A 17828-nucleotide genomic window follows, 5' to 3' on the forward strand; every position below is an offset into this window, starting at 1 on the left:
TGATAATTTCAGGAGCTAGCAAACTAAATTTTGTTGCTACCGATCAATTTGATCAATTTAATGCATAAATAATTTGCTTGATGTTTTATGGTACGTAGCTAAGTATGGTATTGCCGCCTGGGATCCAATTTCTATTTACCATGCACCCATGCCACTATGAAACACAATATGTTTCAACATTAGAGGGAATGCCGATCAAATATGGCTGAACTGCCCCAGCCCCCAGGCAATGATTTCAATACCCTATATGCAATAGTCATTTGGTGTATTCTTCATATGCAACACAGACTCGTATCTGAATTCAACAGGGTATTGCAGCTACTCTCCTGGCCACATTTATAATTCAGCAAATAACATTGAACAACACCAGTGTTCGAACCCATAACGTGGGGGTTCCATATCATGAAGTTCTCGTAGTGGGACCCAATACATTCACTGCACAGACTGCACTACTTGCCGTGGTTCACGTGAAACTTCTCTATTGTGTGTGTTTCATGCATGTTTGTAAACATGAGCCAAGTATATATAACGTGGGGGTTCCATATCATGAAGTTCTCGTAGTGGGACCCAATACATTCACTACTTGCCGTGGTTCACGTAGTGGGACCCAATACACTGCACTACTTGCCTTGGTTCACGTGAAACTTCTCTATTTTTTGTGTTCCATGCATGTTTGTAAACATGAGCCAAGTTGGCTTGTTTCAAAAACCAAGATATATGAATGGGTGAAATTCAAATATATCAGCCCTTATATCATGATCAATAATGATACTCTTAGTTGGTAATATAGATCGATCAACCGTCTTATATCACCTCTTATGCATTCGTCTTATATCTGAATGACGGGTCCGGCTCCTCTAAAGTGAGTAAACGGTGAAGTTAGTAAAGTTCATAAAATCTAGACTCTTTATTTAATCTAAGGGTTATAAACATGATATATCACTCTTGGATCAATTTAGTTTAAACCATGGTTAATTTGGGTTAAGAATCTTTCTCTTTTTTTAAGATTGAATGGCTTAAATGTCGTTGACAAAAATAAAAAGGGAAAAAATTCCATATTTTTAGTGATCCTCCTCACTGTGCTGAAACCAATCATGAAGCACCATATGATAAAACATGTAGATCTAGATGGTGAAACAATTGAGAGGATTAATTCAATCTTAGATAAGGTCCCAGTTAGAAGGCGGTAAAGATTACGAGCTTAAAAACTACAATTCTAACATTCATTGGTGTATTCTGCTAACTTAGGCATATGAGTCATATACTAAATATCATCCTATGTTTAGCTTTCAACTTTTGATCAGTACCAAAAACGCAACAAGTATTGTACACCTTATCACCGGAACGCTCCTCGATATAGACTCACCAAGACACCAACAATGGTGATCTTCAATCGCTCGTCACCTTCAGAAAGCATGTTTGTCGATGGAGAGATGTGTTTCAAGAGTCATCACAGTTTTTGTTTTTTCCTTTTTTATTTTTATTTTTATTCATGTTAACTGCGTTTGTTAAGCCATTCAATGAAAAGAAGAAGAAGAGATTCTTAACCCAAATTAACCATGGTTTAGACTAAATTGATTCAAGAGTGATGTGTCATGTTTATAACTCTTAGATTAGATAAATAGTCTAGATTTTATGAACTTTACTAACTTCACCATTTGCTCACTTTAGAAGAGCCGGATCTTTAAAGGACATCCTCTTTATGGACATATACGTGCAATGGTGGTAGAGATTTCATCTTTGGCAAGTGAAAGTCGACAATGTCAACGTTGATATATATGTCTGGGGTTTACACGACAACGAGGTTTATTGGAATGGTGGCAGCCTTCCGATGGTGATGTCGTCGGTGGTGAATATGATGCAGCTAGCCCATGATTTACATGTCTTGATCAATATCTAAATTGCTTTGGTAGCAACCGAACCAAGCAACCAGCCATCAAGACACATTCAGGAAGAGACAAGTCCTCAACTCATCTTATTCGACCACTTCCTAGACCGCCCTACACAAAAGGGTACCCCAGGAGCACTTATAATCATAACTAGATGTCAAAGCCCACTAGCTAGGATATATAAGATTCCTAGGCCCGCAAGTAGCCCTAACAAAGACAAAACATAAACGTAAAATAAAACTAAACCATGGCCCAAAACCCTAGTTCACCCTACAACCCATAACGAGCCCAATCACTTTGTCCACGCTCAAAAGAATTGACCCGTGATTGGACCATACCCAACTTGCTGGCCTAGGCCTGAGATCCGAAACATATATACTTGCTATCACCAGGACCCTCCGTCTTGAGATCCGAAACATATTTGCTATCACCAAGTCCGGCCAACCAACCATAGACAAACCAGCCCGGCCGACCATCGTGACAGCCACCGAAATCCTCTCCCAGCCGACAAAGGCCTATGCCCTCTTAATCCGTCACCCACGGCCATGGCTTAGTCCTATAACAGTGAAGAGAGAAAGAATAAAGCATGTCCTCCCACACTCAGCCTTCTAGCCGGAGACATGCCAAAACAATTACCCGTCCAGCCACACGCCCACACCCATCGAGTACCAATAAGGCCTACATCGGGAGGAGGTCGGACAGACATCGACGTCGACGACGGTTGTGACTCTTTGTGAGAGAAGTTCTCTAGGCTAGGGTTTCGCTAGAGATAAAAAAAAACCAGTCTAATGTGGTGGAAAATGTTGTTGTTGGGTTGTTATAAATGAATACTTTATTCTATATATTAAGGAATTATTTTGTAGATGTTCATATTTACTACTTGTGTTAATTCTGGAGAAATCCTAACATATTTAATGTTCCTTTCAAATCTTTAAATATGAAGAAATAACAAAATGAAAAATACATGTCTCAACAGTGTGTTTAGAATGAAATATAATGAAGACCGTTTGACATTTTAAACTTAGAAATATGAATTTTTTAGGATGAAAAAGAAAAAATTAATTATCCAAACTTCCTTGTAAAATTTGTATTTACTTACTTTAATATTTTCCAAAATAAGTTTTCGATTTTAATATTTTAAATTTTACTTTATTAGTTTCTAAAAGTAAATATTTTCACTCTAACGACCAAAAAAAATAAAAATATTTTCACTCTATAAGTTTTCCAAGAGTAAGTTTTTCGTTTTTAATTTTTTAATTTTTATATGTTCACATTATTAGTTTCCAAATATATGTTTTACGTTTTCCAAATGTCTCTTTTGATCATTTAACATATATGGAGATTTGCTTTCCTCATCGTTTTGATTTCTTGAGTTCTGTTAGAGGAATAATAAGGAAAGTTTTTTCCTTCTATACAAGGTCTTACGTGTTTGGAAAGCTAATGTAAAGCCTATAAAAGGAGTGTTTCATTAAACACTTCAACATATATAATGGATTTTACCATTTAACAACATTTGAAACATTTTGTCGTTGTTGCGGTGTCTACTAATTGATCGAGCTAGCTTGCATTCTCTTGTCCAAAAAGAACCGAAGCAATAGTAAGATCAGCAACAAGTGCAAGGGATAATTAACCCGGCCTGTCGTGAAGTTATACAGCAACAATATTATGCAGTCGTTTATATCAATAACGTTGGCCTTCTTCTTTCTCTTTGGTGCATTGGACGCTCACCCTTATCCAATTACATATGATCCTCAACAAGACGTTGTTTCAAGAACCATTACAGTTCATAAGCATGGCCGAGGTGATTTTGCCTCAGTGCAACAAGCTATTGATTCTATACCTTCAAATAATCATGTGTGGACTCGTATCCTCATCAACTCCGGCGTCTACGTGTAAGTAAATATTACTTCCAAGTTTTTACTTTTAAGCTTTACGTTTTACAGTCAAGTCACCCAAGCTCTGATTATACTGTGCAGGGAAAAAGTTGAAATCCCTCAAGACAAACCATATATTATTCTTGAAGGAAACCCTAATCGCTTCGGACACTTCCCTGTGATTGAATTTGGAACAGATGCTGGAGATGTTGTTAAGAGTCCTGCATTTAAGTTACATGCAGATAACTTTGTGGCACTAAATATAGTATTCAAGGTTATAAAACAGATAATGCAAGCAGTATATATTAACGTAAATTAAGTTCAGTAAATTAAGTGCATTAATAATTGGGAGAATGCTCATTTAGTACTAATTTAAACTTCTTATTTCTCATTCTAATGACAATCTTTTTCATTAGCCCATTTTAATATAAGGTAACCTTTTTTATGTCCAAATGCATAAATCTTTTATGCCCAAATGCACAAATATTTACTAAAGTCTTAACAAATCATATTATTTTAAGACTATTTTACCCTCACTCCTTAAACATGTATAGAGAGAGAAAGTGGAAGAGAGAGAATAATTGGCCGGAACCTCACCGGACTCCGGTCATCGGCCGTGGGACTCCGGTCGCGTGACTTTGATTGCCGGATTTCCCCGGTCGCCGGATTCCGGTCACCGGTAACTCGGTTACTGACCCCCAGTAACTCAATAACTGACCCCCAATAACTTGGTTACTGACCCCCAATAATCAGTTACTGACCCCCAATAATCAACTTATTTCAGTTTAATGTAATAGAAAAGAAAATTTACCAGAAAATAATCGAATTACTGACCCTAATAATCGAGTTACTGACCTCAATAACCTTTAGTTTTCAGTTACTGACACCTAATAATCACTTAATTTTCAGTTACTGACACCCAATAATCACTTATTGACCCTTGTTTACCCAATAATCAGTTACTGGCCCTAATAATGTAGTTACTGACTCCCAGTAATCAGTTACTGACCCCAATAATTTAGTTACTGACTCCTAGTAATCAGTTACTGACCCCTAATAATCAGTTACTGACCCCCAATAATCAACTTATTTCAGCTTAATGTAATAGAAAAGAAGATTTACCAGAAAATAATCGAATTACTGACCCTAATAATCGAGTTACTGACCTCAATAACCTTTAGTTTTCAGTTACTGACACCTAATAATCACTTAATTTTCAGTTACTGACACCCAATAATCACTTATTGACCCTTGTTTACCCATTTTCACCAACCATTATTCTTGCACTTGCACAAAAATTTTACATTTAAATAACGAAAAGGAATGAGGATTGGCAAAGTTATAGTTGGAAAAAAAAAAAAAAAAAAAGAAAGATAATTAAGCTAAACATACACAAAGTCCAAAGGAGGGGAGGATAGCAGCAAGTTGAGGATCCACTTGCTCGTCCGGCGTAAGCTCTGTGATCATCTTTCTCTGTCCGAGGAAACAAAGCCATCAAAACTAATCCAAGTGGAGCGGAATGAACCAACTCAAAGCTACAACACCACCATTATTAAACCCACATAAATCCACCCTCCTTCTCTTCCTCTCTTTCTCTTTCTCTCCCACCACCACCATTCCATGATCATATATATCTCTCCCCCATTAACCCTAAAACCAAGCTTTGTCCATAAACACCTCAGCTTCATAGAGCGAGTCGGATCGGCGCAAATGCCTTCCTCATGGAGTCCGTGATCGGCAACACGGCGAGGACTCGCTTGTTGCAGTTGCGCTCACGAAGGAGGAGCTTGAGGACCCACCGCTAAACCAGATCCCGGAGGTCGGAGCAAGAGAGACCGGTCGTCGTGGTCCGGTGGTCGTCATCCAGATCTTCTTCGTCTGAATCGAAGCATCGGCGTCCTCGATGTCGAGACTTTGTCGCCGTCGGCGTTGAAGATGAGAGAGAGAGAGATGGTTAGTTGGATTCAGATCGGATAGGATAATAGAGATGGTTAGTTGATATGAAGTAAGGATATATTTGTCTTTTTAATAAGAATTATTGGAATGGGTTATGGGAAAAAAAATTCATTCAAATATGTTTTAGTTTTCAAATATTTAAGTATTAAGGCATTTTTCTATAATAATTTACTTCTCCTAATTTGATCTGGTAATAGAACACATATAACCGTTTTCTTCCACCAAAGGACAGCCGTGGAAGGAAAATAACCCAAGCATCGGCAGCTGGAATATATGGCGATAAAGCAAGTTTTTATAAGTGTCATTTCCTTAGTATGTAAGATACATTGGCCGATATCCAAGGTCGTCGCTATTTTTGTGGCTGCTATATTGAAGGCCTTGTAGACTTTATTTGGTGCTTTGGTCAGTCCATCTATGAGGCTAGAAACAGAGATTAACTTAACTTTTTTTCTTTCTCACTTGGTTACATATATTCACATACATTAATTCAATCAAAATCTTTGCAGAGATGTCGGATAAATTCACTTGGTTCTGGCTATATCACAGCGCAGGGTCGAGATAGCGCAGACAGCGCTACTGGTTTCGTGTTCAAAGATTGTTGATAGGAGCATAAAATGCGATGATTTTATAGTTTAACCTTTGCATTTAACTTAGCTATTTTCCTTTAAAAAGATCGTTTTAACTTTGTTATTTTCTTAGGTACTTCGTGGAGCAAGATAATGCAAATATGTGTTCAAGTGATGCAAGCAAGGCTTCCAATACGAAGTAGAGATGTCAAGGATGGAGTTTGATCATTCATATGGTCAAAAATATCAAAGAAAGGCGATGGAACCACTTCACCAAAACAGAAGCTACAAACACAAAAAGCTGAAAACTGGTTTCTGCTTATTTTCTCCGGTTTTCAAGGCCTATTTCCATGAGGTTCCGAGAATGGTTCACCAGATGACCACCCAGATTTGTAGAGGTGCGTTTGTAGATCAATTTAGAGTCAAGAATCATACCAAATCGGTGATGGCATCTAGGAGTTATGAAGCGTCGAAGTTGGACAGAAAATCAGCAGTTCCGGGAAAGCTGTGCAGCAGTCAAGTTCGAGGCAGTGTTTGGGCTGGATTTTGAGAAGCTTTCTTGGGGGGTTTTTACACGATTTCAAAGAGTGATATCATTAATATAATTTTCCCAAAAGCCAAGCCCAGATTATATGTGGAAGACATTTAAAAGATAGCCCAAACATTGATCATAGTCAAAGAAGGAAACATAGTCTGAAAAGGAAGCTTTGAAGACTTGGAGACTACTTAAGGCAGAACCCTAATACCAGAACGAGGCTAAGCTGTCATACTAGAGGAGAAGAAACACAGAAGAGAAGAGGGAGCCGTCAAGAACTCAAAGAGAAGAAGTAAAGTTCAGAGCCCATAAGAGATTGATCTCTCGACTCAGAAAATCAATCTTTTCCTCTGCTTTTCATCTTTCGTATTTTCTTTTCTTCCTGAATCTTATGAAATTCTCTTATGTGTTTTCAAAGATGATAGTAACTAATTTTCCCTTAGTTAGGGGCTGCTTCCAAGCCCTAGAGATGGTGTAACTATGAAGTTGGCATTTATTTAATTTGTTCCATGGATTTCGGATATTCATTGGTTTATCGTTATATCATTGATCAATTTTGTATGTTTATTGATGGTGGCCAACATTAGTATGCATACTAGGTTGTAAAGCTATGAATGTTTTGTATGATCATCATGTCTACTTGCATTCTAGAGTAGCGAGTGAGTGTGACTTGAGCCCATTCACATAAATCAATGTCTAGGTAGATTAGGACAACATCAGTACCGATATTGTCTAGCCTTATTCATAATCTTTTAGACCTTAATGACTTCTAGGTGAGAGCTGTGCGAGAACATCACTCTAGGCTCCATTCTAGATGCTAAGTTAAGTTGAAAACATAATTCTCTTAACATACCAAGTAAGAAAAATTGATAGGTTAAGTTCAACACATCATTGGCTTAGCTTGAGTAAGGATATCCGAATGAATTGAACATGTTAGTAAACACATCATAGGTGCAATCATTGTCTAGTGGTGAGGAGTGGTTCCTAACTAGTTTTTGTTATTTGATTTCCAAAACCAAAATCCCCAAATTTAGTTTTCTGTTTTTGATCAGTTTGTTTGTCATATTTCTGAATTTTGTTAGCATAGCAAAACTACACAGTTTCCCCCCAAATTTTGTGTGTGTCTTCGTCAGTGTGTCTAGTTTCTCCAGATTTAATTTCGTAATTTTTCGTTGGGTCTAGCTATAGTTTTTGTTTTCGTCTTTGTCTAGTGTCTGTTCAGTTTTTCAGAGTTATATTTGCAATTGTTGAGTCACAATCCTCTGCGGGAGACACCCTACTTTTCTATACTACCATCGATAACTTGATTGTGATTGCAGGGTTATTTATAAGTCTATTTTAGGCTTATCAACCGGATCAGATCCTACATTTCTAGGAAGAGCATACAGGCCTTACGCTAGAGTGTTGTTTTTTTGGAACATATATGGAAGATATCCTTAGTCCAGAGGGTTGGAGCGCACCATGGAATAATGGTCAAGAGTAAGTTAATTTTTCTTTTTATCTTGGTATTTTTGTCAGTGATAGAGTGGTTATAAACTTATGATTATGCAAAACAGTACACACTTCAATTTCTCTGATTCTCTTTAGGCATTGTTGAACAGCTCTTTGACTGCGTTCTCGGAGGTGGATTGCAGAGGACCTGGGGCTCTTTTCATCGTGTACCATGGGAGAATAAGCTAACAGCTAAGGAGGTGTCTTATTTCAGTAATGCAGCTTATTCTTTCATAAACCAAGATGGATGGATACAAAAACAACCCAAATAAAGCCTCGTTTGAGCAAAATTGAAGACATGAGGTCTTGTCTAGCAAGCCTTTTTATTTTGTGTTTTCGTTTCATCAGTGGAATGAAGAACATGTGCTTACACCAGTGTGCTTAATTTATATGCTTATGTCATCTTGATGCTATCAGGATTCAGGAATACTCTTGGAAAGGATGTTTTTTTCTACTGTTTATAGATGAGTTCTCTTTTTGGATACACTGTTATGATTCTCAAAAAAAAAAAAAAAAAAAAATAACACATGGAAATTTGCTTTGTTGATTCTATTCAAAATGTCAGAAATAATAAGTATATTACATGTGACTATTATATCAACCAAGTTTCTGTGGTGTAGTGGTTATCACGTTTGCTTTACACGCAAAAGGTCTCCGGTTCGATCCCGGGCAGGAACATTAGTTTTTTCTTTTTCTGTTTTGGGTTTTCTCAATGAATGAGAAACCATAGGGCAGGCATTTTGGGAGACCATGAGACTATTATTGTGCAAATGTGCACCGTACAAACTTATATCCATTATTTGATGCAAATGAGAATGGAGCTAGTTGGTAACCAATTCTCCAATTGGCAAAAACAGTCATCCAGTTCTGTGGACTATTTTCTTTGGAACACTCCTATTTCTTCTCCATAAATCCAAATTCCAAATGCTTCATCTTCATTGGAACACACTCCTTAAAGTTCCTACTGTGGAAGAAGCAAGAGCGGAAATCTACACGTGTCAACACGACCACGTAACTAATCTATGTCCCGCACAACTCTGATGCCTCTCATGGCCACACGATTAAACCCAACGTTACATCAGCCTCTTTGAACTGTCCGCTGAGCGGCGGAGTCAGAAAACAGAGAGACATGGATAAGGCCATGAAACCAAACCTTAAACCCACAAAGACAACACCCTGATTTTCCAACACCTTCCTTTAAAAAAAAACCCAACTTTGAGATTGAGTCCTAGTTGTTCATGGATATTGAGAGGCATCCATTTGGGATTGGTTGCAATTCTGTAAAGCAAACTCTAAACTTCAAAAAGCTTCTGATTTATCTCCACCAAATCCCTCTCCTTAGAAACTAAACCCAAAAAAGATTAGAGCTCTAATTTTTTCAATAGATTCTGAGAGGTACTCTTTGTGTTTGAGCTGAAGGGAGCAAAAGGGTAGAGCATAGTTTTGGAGTCTGCATGAGTGAGCAAGAGCCCAATTGGTGTTTCAAGTTTTGGAGGTTGAAGCCAAAAAGGCAATGGCGTTGGCTTTTGGTTCATCTGTCACTCTCTCTCAGTATTCTCTCAATTTCAGTTCCTCTAGATTTCGCCATCGCTTTGCTTCTCGCCAATGGTTGAATTCGAACCATGTTTCTGTTGGTTCGCATAGGTAAGCTCAAATTTTGGAAAATAAATTCTTCAGGCTTTTCATTGGTGCTTAATTAAGTTGAATGCTCTTATTTGTCATAGAAAGTTTTAATCTTTGAAAAGATTGTGTTGTTTGAATCAAGTTAGAGTGCATGTATTTGATATAACCACTGTTTTAGCTACTTAGAGTGAGTAATATAAGACACTAGAAAACCAAATTATTTTTTTTTGGCTGAATGTGTGAGTTGAAAGACTTGAAGCAATAAGAACCTTAAATTTGTCATTAAGTAGTTAGAGGAAAGTAAATGATAAGAAATCTACAAGAGGCATTGATCATCACTTGATAGATATGGCCATATGGGAAATGTGACTATCAACCTCTTTGCTTGATAACAGATTTGAGGGTATTAACTCGAGGTGTTCAATAACCAACACTGATGTACACTTCAACCATGTGGCGACTGAAAGTGAGACCCAGGAGGAATCATCAGCTGTAGGGCCGGAGTGTTCGGTCCCAATTGTTCATCTTACATCTAATATCTTGGAGACTGAATCTTTGAGTTTACTAACTGGAGACACTTATGTGGACAGTCTCTTGACAACACTGCCTGTAAGTTTCACATTTTCCTTTCTATTTCATTAGCTTTCTTAGCATTTGGTTAATGTTATGTTCTTTCTTGACTTATCTTGCCATTGTTTTTCATTTAGGTTTTGTCGAAAGAGGAGCAGCATACTCTTGCTGCTACTCCGGCCCATCCTATGGGATTATACGGTAAAGTTCCTTGCACCTCAAATAAACATTGAAGTATTATGATGTCTAATTTAAGCTGTCTTGCATGTATCATTTGAATTAAATAGTTGATGTCAATGATTATAATATGAACCTTGAGGTGTTTCTGATTTGAATGATGCATTTTTCAGCTTTGTATGCTAGTTGTCTAGCTGGAAATTTGGTGGAACAATTTTGGAATTTCGCTTGGCCCTCTGCTATTGCATTGATATATCCAAGCCTTTTGCCAGTGGCCCTCATGGGTTTTGTTAGTAAGGTTTGCTATTTGTATTAATAAAGTTTAAATGACCTAACAAGTTAAAGGTTGCAAAATACTCTTCCTGACTTTACTCAATTTCATTTTGAACAGCTTGCAATAATTGCTGGAGGTCCTATAGTGGGTACTCTTATGGATCATTTACCCAGAGTGCCTGCCTATAACTGTCTTAATATTATCCAGGTACCAGCTTTGCTTACATTGTGAATTAGATGTATGTCAAATGATTCTCCTGAAGTTTTGTATTCTTACCCTTTCTCTCTTAGGCAGCTGCGCAGTTATTATCTGCAGCAATGATAATTCGTGCTCATTCAGTTCCACCTTCTGCATCGTCCCTCCTTATCCGTCCCTGGTTCATTGTACTTGTATTAAGTGGAGCTGTAGAGAGGCTATCTGGTGTTGCATTAGGAGTTGCAGCGGAGCGTGATTGGGTGGTGCAGGTACTCCTATTTCTACCGTTCCTTGTTCCATTAAGATACATGCATGTACGAACTTCTGTCTTCCAAGTCATCATCTCTTAAACGAGGATTCATCTGTAAACAGTTGGCAGGAGTGAACAGGCCTATTGCACTAGCACAAGCAAATGCCATTCTTAGTCGAATTGATCTACTCTCTGAGGTACATGCTAATCTTATGATCATCTTTTCATGCAAATTTATTTCAGTATTTGTTATACGGTCATCAAATAATATCTTACCTTTCCTTGAAATTTTATATGCAAACGGTTCTCAAATTGAATTTGGCTTGTATTACATTGAATCCCAGGGGATGCGTATATTATGAGTTTTTGTGGTTTATGATAATTCATGTGAATCTTGAGGAGACTTGTATGTTCATATATATGCAGATAGCTGGGGCATCACTATTTGGCATTCTTATCTCGAAGTATGATCCAGTAACATGCTTGAAGTTTGCTACATGTTTAATGGTGTGGTCGTTGCCGTTTGCGGTAATGCTCTTGTCCTTGCTCTTGTTGACAATTTTGATCACATACTCTTTCATATTAACTATAAATTTCCAATTCTCAGGTGTTTCTCACGTGTTTAACCAACAAGCTTTCTAGTGGGGTTCTTGACCGCCCTAAGTGTTCACAAACCTGTTGTAGGACATCTACTGAAGGACCTCTACTGGATACCAACAATATAGGTAAACTGGAAACTTTTATATAGATTAATACATTTGATGGCTCTATCAATTATTTAAAAAATTATAATCGTACTGACTGTTTTGTTTTTTTGGAATATCAGTGGATAAAGGTGTTGAAGTTATTAAACTTGGATGGAAGGAATACTTACAGCAGCCAGTTCTTCCTGCAAGCCTAGCCTATGTCCTGCTTTATTTTAATGTTGTACTAACTCCAGGCAGTTTGATGACGGCATATCTAACACAGAGTGGTATTGTGATGCTTTGTCCTTTTTTACATTTAAATTCTTTGAAAAAAAAAACGTTGTTTTTTTTTTGTTTGAGAAGAAGACCTTGACTTCAGTAAAGTTCAAACCCCATAAGCGAATGGTATACCTCAGTGAAACTAGATTTCCTCAACATGCATTTAGCAGTATGACAGAATGTAGTCATGTACGTCAGAGGGGTGTCTAACAGCTGCTTGTTACTGATTATTGCATGCGCTCATTCCTTTTGGCTTATTAGGTGGCCATTTGTTTGTTCAATGGCACAATTATGAGAATCATGGGACATTAATATTGTTGGTGTGAATCCCATCCGCACTATTTATCTCTCTTCTGCAGAGTTGGTTATAGTTTCCATATGCCTTTGCTTTGTCATTTTTATTTTTAGTTTGGCTTCTGTAGAAACCTGTTTATAATTCCAAGATAGTTTAACATTATAAATTTATACCAGGTCTAAATCCATCTATCATTGGCGGTTTCAGTGGACTATGTGCCTTTATGGGTGTTGCAGCAACATTTGTGTCGGCTAGCCTGGTCAGGCGGCTTGGCATCTTAAAGGTGGCCTCATCTTCTTTATTCTCCTCTTACAATGTTTTTCTCATTTGTATTCTGTCTAGTTCTCAACAAGTTTTATTATCAGGCTGGAGCAGCTGGGTTGATAATTCAGGCTTCACTTCTCACCGTAGCTGTGGCTGTTTATTGTAGTAGATCTGCTTCACAGCAAAGCCCCCTTCTTTTCTTCTTGTGCTTGATCGTAAGAATCACTTCTCTATTTCTTATTTTTAGTAAATAGATGAAGCTGGAAAATGTGATCTAAAAGCTTATTACAAAAGAACGGTAGCCTGGAATACTGGCCTCATCTTTAGTGGATTGGGATGGTAGTTGGGTATTAGCTATAATGTTATGTTGAATTCACAAATATGTCCATGACCAATGATCTAATATTCTGATTACTGATTCTTAGATGGCTGGTTAAATTCGGTACATAATTTGCTTTAAAATAAAGATGAGATTTCTTACTTTACCTGCATCAGTTGATCAAATAGAACTAGGAAGGATGTTAGAGAATGAGGGAGGACATGTAGGCAGAATCTGACTAAAATGTTCATTTGGATCCCCTGTATCACCCAGATTATATTAGAGGATTTTTGTGAGAAGTAAATTGCCCTCCTTTTGTATGCAGGTATTGTCAAGGTTAGGACACATGTCATACGATGTGGTGGCTGCCCAGATTCTTCAAACTGGGATACCGCCATCTAAAGTAAATATCATTGGGACAACAGAAGTTGCTGTTGCTAGTCTGGCAGAGTCAGCAATGTTGGGAGTTGCGATTATTGCCAACGATGTTTCACATTTCGGATTTTTAGCAATGTTGTCACTGCTATCAGTAATTGCAGCAGCATGGATGTTCTGCCGGTGGTTGTTGAATCCAACAGATGAACAAAGAAGTCTTTTCTCATTTGATGCTCGCTGTTAAATATAGATGTAAGTATTGTCGATTGTCTTTTGACTTCATTAACTATCCTAATAGATGGAATCGATTTCTTTACTCGAGTCCCAACTCGTTTCTTATCATCTTATGTTGTCTGCAGTTATCTGTGACTGGTGGAGATAGTGTTTGGGGTTGATCAGAAACAGGATATAGTAACACCTTTGTATCGTATGGATATAGATGATAGCTCTGATGGACCCTTCATGTACATGTATACATTTTGTAAATCAATTTTTTAATCGGTTTGTGCCAACGAAGCTTTGCATATGTGAATCATTTCACTGGCTTGGGAAAAGAATGAAAAGAAACTGGGGAGCGGATATGAATAACTGGATCGGATAATGGCACTTGCGAGTCATAATGCAATTACATTCAAAACCACAGAAATGTTGGCCACATCTCTTGGCCTGCTCTCTTTGTATCTACAAGATAGAAATTTCTATCGCATAACTAGTGCCCACAGATATATGCGAAAATGAGTTTCATGTTCCACAGCCTGGTAGCAGAACTTATGGTATGATATAGAAAAAACATTCCCAAAAATCAAATGGTAATCTAAGTTAAGCATGTACAATGTGGTTTTTCACAGTCGAAAAGTTGGCACAACCCAAACTGGAGGTAGTTTGGTCTTCTCCACTAAGGTCACAGCATCCCTAGAGAAAGGCTTTGAAATGCTCTTTGTCTTCATGTTATACACACCAAGATCATCATAATTGATATCTGAAAGACAGACGCCGGTGCATGCTAAATAAAGATTATCACGATTGAAGTATATGCAATCCGGTTGACATCCTGGAAAGCTGGAGGCGAGAACAGATATTGTATTCATATCACCTACAAAAAGAGCTGCATCACCTAAACTTCCCATCTCAACCCACTCAAACTTTGTTGAGATATATATCCCACATCGGGAAAAATGAGACATTGTCTGTAGTTTATAAGGGTTTGGGTCATTCCATCTATTGCCAATTGGTTTTGGATGTGAACCCCAGACTACTTTATCATGATATCAGAGCGGGTTACCCACATCCACGTGTGAAGCCCAAAGGCCACACGAACTCTATGTCACCCCAAATGTTATCCACGTGTTAGGCTTGAAGATTTGTCATACGTCCGTTTTATCTCTAAAACCAAGTAAGCTCCAGCAGATTTGCCCAATCCGATTCCATAAATCCAACCCTATAACTCATATTTTTAGATCCGAAGAAGGTATGTTATCCTCTTCAAATCCAGAGAAGGTACGTTATTCTATCCGACTTCATGTGATTAAATACGGTTTATATAGCTAGGGTTTTCAGCTCTTTAAACTTTTTGTTTCCAGGCCCATGGGTTAAGGAGTTACCAGCCATCCTCTGGAAAACCCACAAAATAGACACTAATTTCTTGTGTATAAAGCTATAAATCATAATGGAGACCATGTTTTATAGCTTTTTTTTTTTTTGGTTCGAAATGTTTTATAGCTTTATACACACTGATTTCTTATGTATAAAGCTGTAAAACATTTCGACCAAAAAAAAAAAACTATAAAACATGGTCTCCATTATGATTTAGGAAAGTGATCATTCTTGGTGAAAAAACTAGGGTTTATTGGGTTTCCGTCTTTCTGGCCCATGCATGGTTTAAGATATTTTTTTCCTTGAAAAGATGAATGAGTTTAAAACAGTAACTATGATTCTTTAGTAGATGCCAAATGGGGCACCGAGCTTGTGAAAATATATGAGCCCGAATTGTGTTCATGGGTAACCGGGTCGGGTTAATACAATAACATCTGCGGGCATTGGGTTTCGTTCTTGTGAGTAGCACGTACCCGTCACGCTTGACCCCCTCTTCCAAGAACATAACATAGTATACTCGCAAGTTTGTGCAATCAAATATAAGATTCGATATATTTTTTCAATATCAAACACAACAAAAATCACTTGTTTAAAAAAAGAAGAAAATACAACAAATGTGACGTAAGAGTGAAATTTTACAGAGATTAATCGTAAATTTTAGAAAATTTTAGAAAGATGTATCATATCTGATGCATAAAAACATATACTAAGCTATCAAATACTACGAAATTTTATCAAATACTAGATCCGTTATGTAATGAAATAACGTGTTTTCATGTCCAAGAGTCGAGTAATTAGATTACTTCGTTTAAAATATAATTATAAATTTAACCATTAGGTTTAGACAATGTAAGATTTCTATTTAAGTACAATATTTCATAATAACGTTGATATTTCGAAGAGATAATCTAGGTCGTTGGATCATAAACGTTAGATAATCTAGTTCTTCAAAATTTCAATACTAACGTAGAACAATCATCATTTCTGAAAAATAGAAAAAGCTTTTGTTTTGAGACGTAGCTAATTGAAAATGGACAGCACTCTCGAAAAGATGGCTGTCTTTTCATTCCAATCTTTTTTTGTTTCTATAAAATAAAAAATAAAAAGGATCCGAGTTACAATGAGTCACGTGAACCAAGGCAGGGGGGGGTACTAAGTGCTGCTACCGCCAAAATCAAATTAACGTCCCCGTATTTGTCGCGTGTATTCTACGTCTATTCCGCTGTCTTCTGTCACATTTCGCCGTCGAAAACTGTTCCCCCCCACCTTCTCGCGATATATTGCTGCTACAACGAACCTCGCTCAATTTGTCGTCCCGTTTCAAAATCAACTCCTTCCCTCCTTCCTCTACCGTTACTCCAAAAAAAGGAAGACTAACAACCTGTTTTACTTTTATATTAAAAGAATTTTTGCTATTTCAATTTTCCTTTCTGTGATCATACTTACTCTTACCCTTCAAAAACAACAAAACATAGAGTAGGTTTCACTTCTATCATCAGTATCATGCTAGGACATGTATCATTGGTGATTTGGTGGCACATGTAGTTTGATGACATGCAAACCAACAAAAAAAAGGTATGTACGTTTATTTTGCACTCGTGTTATAAGATATTTGTAAAAATCATTGATGATAAGATTTAAGCAAAAGATCTTGATTAGAGAAAAATTATTCACGATTGTTTTATGTTTTCATTCACAAACCTTTCAAATGCCATATGTATTCTAGTCTTAAAAAAAACATACTAATGTTACCGGAGCAAATGATACATCCTTTGCTTTTCAATAAAAAAAATGATACATCCTTTTTATATAATTTTTGATACTTGGTTAAATAAGAGAATATTTTACATGACAACTAATGTTTTGCTAATTAACACTAATATTAGTTTAGAGGAAATAACCATACAAATGAGCTACCAAAATCTCAAATTCATATCCAGTCTGCTTGAGAAAAGATTTCTCGACTCGTTTGTTGGGTGGGGAGGAAATGGTAGGAAGCAGTTTTCAAGAAAACACTCAATCTTTTGAAGTAAAAACCAAAACAAATCCCATTTCCCAAAACTAAATAAGAATTTCCATACCACAAAGACCCACTCTTGCCCCAAAGCCCCTTGAGAAGGGACATTTCTAGATGGACCATTAATAACCCACCTTGAAAATTGTAGATGGTGATTTGATATAGTTTTGTGAAAGGGAGAGAACTAGAAGTGTGAGAATGGGAGGGAGGGAGCTAGAATGCTAGATAGTAGAGAGATCCACTCCCATCAATCCCAATATCATATCACACTGGAAAAAAGGGAGCAAAGTAACTCAGAAAACCCATGTGAGTTTTCTACTGGCCCTAAAAACACAGCATGGGAAACCAAAGCTTTCTCTTTGCTTATATGCTGCTTGACCCAGACCACCTCACCATCATTTCAAACACACTCCATTTTGTGCTGTACAATTTTGTAAACTGAGTAGACACTTTATACAAAGCACAAATATGAACCAAGAAGCAAAGAGGTTAATCTCTCTCACTCTCTGTCCCTCCCACCCTGGTAATTAATTCACAGTCAGATTTCCATGATTTTACACCACTAGGTTGATATTATCCAAACCCTAGCCTACGGTTCTA

The 17828-nt window shown here is 37.3% G+C and overlaps 1 protein-coding gene and 1 non-coding gene across 2 annotated transcripts; both read left to right on the top strand.

Moving 5' to 3' along the window:
- The first annotated feature begins 8916 nt into the window (after positions 1-8916).
- On the top strand, positions 8917-8989 carry TRNAV-UAC. The gene has a single exon. It is a non-coding gene; the product is annotated as a tRNA-Val (tRNA).
- A 701-nt stretch (positions 8990-9690) lies between these two features.
- LOC101311587 (solute carrier family 40 member 3, chloroplastic-like) lies at positions 9691-14130 on the top strand. Its single transcript, XM_004302184.1, has 14 exons — positions 9691-9955; positions 10330-10543; positions 10642-10705; positions 10855-10979; positions 11073-11162; positions 11246-11419; positions 11523-11597; positions 11827-11928; positions 12008-12125; positions 12227-12373; positions 12837-12943; positions 13026-13139; positions 13569-13870; positions 13978-14130. The coding sequence occupies exons 1-13, from the start codon at positions 9825-9827 to the stop codon at positions 13860-13862; spliced, it is 1755 nt and encodes a 584-aa protein (XP_004302232.1). The 5' UTR covers positions 9691-9824; the 3' UTR covers positions 13863-13870; positions 13978-14130.
- The last annotated feature ends 3698 nt before the right edge of the window (positions 14131-17828 follow it).

The sequence above is a fragment of the Fragaria vesca genome, linkage group LG6, assembly GCF_000184155.1.
Source record: "Fragaria vesca subsp. vesca linkage group LG6, FraVesHawaii_1.0, whole genome shotgun sequence".
Lineage (NCBI taxonomy): Eukaryota > Viridiplantae > Streptophyta > Magnoliopsida > Rosales > Rosaceae > Fragaria > Fragaria vesca.